Source organism: Limulus polyphemus, unplaced genomic scaffold (genome assembly GCF_000517525.1).
Source record: "Limulus polyphemus unplaced genomic scaffold, Limulus_polyphemus-2.1.2 Scaffold4547, whole genome shotgun sequence".
Classification (NCBI taxonomy): domain Eukaryota; kingdom Metazoa; phylum Arthropoda; class Merostomata; order Xiphosura; family Limulidae; genus Limulus; species Limulus polyphemus.
The window spans coordinates 589-5,333 of NW_013670157.1; the positions used below are offsets into that span (position 1 = coordinate 589).

At 29.2% G+C, this 4,745-nt stretch overlaps 1 protein-coding gene across 1 annotated transcript in view; it reads right to left on the reverse strand.

Moving 5' to 3' along the window:
• Positions 1-1,120: 1,120 nt before the first annotated feature.
• The window catches only part of LOC106471327 (U5 small nuclear ribonucleoprotein 200 kDa helicase-like), a gene marked incomplete at its 3' end in the record, with an annotated part of 12,833 nt that continues 9,208 nt past the window's right edge, over positions 1,121-4,745 (reverse strand). The window contains exons 6-9 of the mRNA XM_022399942.1: positions 4,216-4,311; positions 2,520-2,672; positions 1,982-2,081; positions 1,121-1,257 (exon numbers count right to left, since the gene is read on the reverse strand). Of these exons, the coding sequence (XP_022255650.1) occupies positions 1,121-1,257; positions 1,982-2,081; positions 2,520-2,672; positions 4,216-4,311 (486 nt within the window). The remainder of the gene's footprint in view (positions 1,258-1,981; positions 2,082-2,519; positions 2,673-4,215; positions 4,312-4,745) is intronic.

The following is a 4,745-nucleotide window of genomic DNA, read 5'->3' on the forward strand; positions in this document are numbered from 1 at the left end:
GATTTGAAGGTTGAAATTGTAAAGATGTACCTGAATTTTTCAGTACTGTATCAGTAGGAAAGTGATCAGTATACTCAAAAATTAGGAATTAAGTACCACTATAATATCTGATGTAAAAGCCTGAACCATAAGGGAAAGCTAAAAAATGTATTTTATCTTGTTAGAATCTTATTATAATGGAGCTTGATATGTATACGTCCAAAACTCAGATCTTAGAAAATACCACACTGATCATCACCAATCATAAGTGGGTAATATTTTAATAACTATGCAGTATTTTTAAAGCTGAGCAATAAATAAAGCAATTGAAATTTCCACAAAAATGATATGTTTCAGATTTAACCAATAAAAATTACAAACAAAAAGAATTAAGTTTCAAATATAAAACAATCAAAAACAAATTAAAAAAAAAATTATTTGTTTTTCTTTAGTGAAAATCTCCTGAGTGTTGGCAACAGAAAAGCAAGGCACTTTCATTGATAACTGTGTGTACAAAGAAATATTTAAATTAAATCTACTCTGTGATGTAATGCTGTGATGATAGCTCATTTTTAAACTAAAATTTCAATAAAATCCTTTTTCTCATGGATGATGAACATTATTGAATGTCAGGTATGAATACATTGTTGTAGAACTGTCAGACAATTCCAAGAAAGGCCGCAGGAACTAGCAGTTATACCTGCCTGGATGGCAAGTATTTCTGCTAGTATATAACAAGAGATAATTTGATTGTCAACCCCTGAGAAGGTTATCTGATTTTTGTAACAGTAAGTAATGGTGGCCTGAATAATACAGACAACAAATATACAAGTTTTCAAATATCATATGTGAAGGTACAAGTTCCTCACAGAATAATTTATATCATTAATAGCATTTTTTATATTGTGCTTTTTCTGATGATGTGTGATCCAATTCTTTTGTTTAATATATACACACACTATTATGAATAGATAATTTCATATATTTCCATGGAACAAAACTGGCCTGTAGTTTGAGAGAGTGCATAAAAAAACTTTTATATAAAAAACAATACATAAATAAAACCAAAGAATATCAATATCTGAAGTTAAGATGCAATATTTATCAACACCATAACTAGTAAATTCTCCGGTATTAATACCTGAACTATGTCTTCTTTTCCAGTATCTTCTAGTTGTCGAAGAATCTTTTCCAATTCAGGGTCCCCTTGCATCTTTTCTCTAATTTTAGTTTTTTCTGTTGAACTTTGGGATGAGGCCAAAAGGGTGCAGTACAAAACTGAAAATAAAAATAAAATTTTATGATAACATAAAAACTATATGAATATGCCATACTTTACCTTCTTCAAAGAGAATATATGATAGGTAAATTATTTGATATTATTTTTAATGATAACAGTAAGAAATAAGATAACTGAACTAATCAGGAATTAGGTGAAAAAAAAGAAAAAAAAGAGACGAATTAGGTATTCTGAACAATATAATTTACCACTTAAGTTATCAGAATAATCTCTAATTATCATGTTATCCATATCAGGTTGCAGAACAACTTCAGTGTCACTGTACATCTTGTCTAATGGTCATCTTTACATGGTGTTTCTTGTGCATTGGATCTACATTTTAAAACAAGTCATATTAACTGCTCTTACTGAATCATTTATTATGCACAAAAACAACTGTTACATATGCATAGCTGTATATGACATAGAAAAGTTCTGATATATAATTGTCCAATAAAAAATAAAACCAGAGAAAAAAAACCTAAAATATGCTTTTGTTACATATTGTTTCACAAGATGTTTTAGCACTTCTTGAGCATGTTTTAGGTCATCACACACACATACTTTAATATTTTGTTTGAAGTAAGAGTGCTAATCACAGAATCGTAAAATAATATTTCCAAAACACATCAAAGCTTCCAAATTATACTAATAGAAGGAAAATTTTGACAAGGTACAAAACAAGCCAGGAAAATTGGGACTTAATATCCTAGAAATACTCACTCATATCTCTGTACTGGCGCAAAACTCTGATGAATTCAAACTGATTGAAGCCCAGCAACAAAACAAGTTGATTTTCAATATCTCGATCATCAATAGCTGTCTAAAAAACAAATAACAAAAACAATATATATCATAAAAAAAGTATATTTGTACTAGTTTCCTCACACTAGAAATAAATAGATATAAACAGAACTTTAGATATATACTAATAAATACAAAATGATCAGTACCATAACAAGTGTTTTTAATGTGGAAGAATTTCTGTTGCTGATGGTTTAGAGTTCAATGTTGGTTTTAGTTTCTCTATTGCCACAGTGTCCTTTATTTTGACATTAAGAATGCATAAAGAGTATGGAGCTGCTGATAAAAACAATATGTAGTTCTAACAACAATCAAATAATAAGAGACTCGGCAATCAAGAAATTAAAACTATCTTCCTTGAAACTGAACACACAAGTATGTTTTAAAAATCAAATAAAAACACAAAACTTTGGACAAAACATAAGAGGAACTAATACTAACAATACAAAATACAAACCTTGAGAATTTCCAGAACTTCACCTGCTCTTGTTTGAGCCACCACTGGATCATCGTAGAATTTACTTAACTTTCGTTGCAACCAATAAGCATCTATTTCACGAGGATGCAAAGGTTTGGTCCCTTTAGATCCAGACTCCTGACCCACACCAAGCTAGAAAAAAACATCTTTAATTTAAGCTCAATATAAAGCTATCACTCAGTAGTAGTTTATTAATTTTTTTTTTCAATATCCACAGAAATTCAATGTAGGATAAAAACATTCCCCGAAGAAATGAGCCAAAAAAGACATTCACATCAACATATGGAAAAATTTCCATTATCGTATAGAATAATTTAACAGTTTTTCAAGAAAAATATTATTGGTGTTAATATTCAATTTTCACATTGCCTTTATACCATGGTTTGGAAAACACACATATCAGGTTTAACTTTCTTGTCACGGCAGGTAAAAGTGCACGACTCAACTTTAAGATTTAATTAAACTACTTAATTATCATGGTATTCAAATAAACTCAGCATCAAAATGTAGTAAATAAATCAAATTTTAAATTCTTGAGGAAGTATTTTTAAAACATCCTTAATCTCCCCTAGTATGAGAATTGTGACATTTGCTCTAGAAGTACAGAACTGATTATAAATTACTCATTATAACATAGTTATTGCTCATATAAAGCATAATTTTTATAGTCTTCAATAATATTTGTTTATGAGCCATAAACTAGAAATTGGACCCATTCTCCATGCCAACACATCACATCCTCTCTTTTACAAACTGTCAATAGTTCTTTTTGATGTTTAATACTATATGACTCATAACCAATAGAAAGCCAAAGTTTTTATCTATCAAATGGCACATTATACTATGTTGTTTTCTGTACAGATAATTGTCTATTTTGCTTCCAGTTCAAACTTCATTCTCATGGGAAACAAGTAGATGAGCTAAGCTGAATTTTTAACAGCAATTATCGCATAGTTAGAAAGCCAGAAAATTATGATACTTATAAGATATTATAGGTAACATAAATAAAAATAATAAAAATCTTTCATGAGAAATGCTCAGAAGTAGCTCGTGCATTACTTTATTCTATAGGGTGACATGAACTACACGTTTGCCAAATTATTTACAACTTGTGTGGTTGGATTGTTAGTTAGACACAGTTCCAAGGACGAAAAAACAATAAAATTTAAGTAGAAACAGATGCTGTAAGCTATTTAGGATAAAGAAATGTAGTTTCCTGTTACAATTTGCACTCATTCTATACAGAAAAAAAGGGTAATTTAAGTTTACTTCTTATTAATTTTATGGTGGTTACATGGTTAGTCAAATTGACTGACTTCATTTAGAATTGGAATAAAGAAAATAACAGATAAAATATGAATATTTACTTAAAAAAAAGAAATTTAAAATTTATTAAGGAGGTTTTAGAGATGTAAAGGAAATTTGACAATTTTCAGATGAAGAAAAGTATTTTTAATCTAAACGTGAAAATCATTTTGCACTCAGAGCAGCCAACACTTTGACTCTGAAGAAATGTTTAATAAAGATACTTCATTAAAAATTCTTATATTTTGTCTACAAAAGAATTACAGTGTTTACTGAAAGCTGACTGAGTTGGTTATTTGTAACATGTATCCATGATTCTACAGGTGAAAGTTTATTCTTGTTCAGTACATAACAAAATAAGTTCACTTACATTTGTGGCTTGAAGCCTCGAGTCAATAGTAGCCTCTTCGCCTTCGTTCTCATCATTTGAATCATCTTCTCTTATCTCTCCACACATTTCATCATCCTGTAGTGATGAATGAATAAGTATTACTACTAAAACTGTTCGAATTTTCTTTAAATGTTTGTGACACAGTTGCATATTTATAAAATAAAATATTTTGTAAAACATCACTTTAGATTTAATTTGCTATCACAGAAATAAAAGAGACAAGTAAATAAGTTTATTCAGAAAAATACCTCTATTAACCCATTCACTGTTTTGGCAGTGTTTATCGTTATTGCAGAGCTTTAAGTAATATCTAATTAATACTATCTACTTATTAGAGCAAGTTACCTACTTATATCAATCATAAAAATAAACCTAATAACAAGTATAGCAAGGCAAATATAACGTTCTTATTTATAAAGATTAGAATGCACTGTTTTGACAGTGGATACCTGTAGGGTGTAGGCCACTTATAATTGTCCTATTTCATTCATACAGCACATTTAATACTC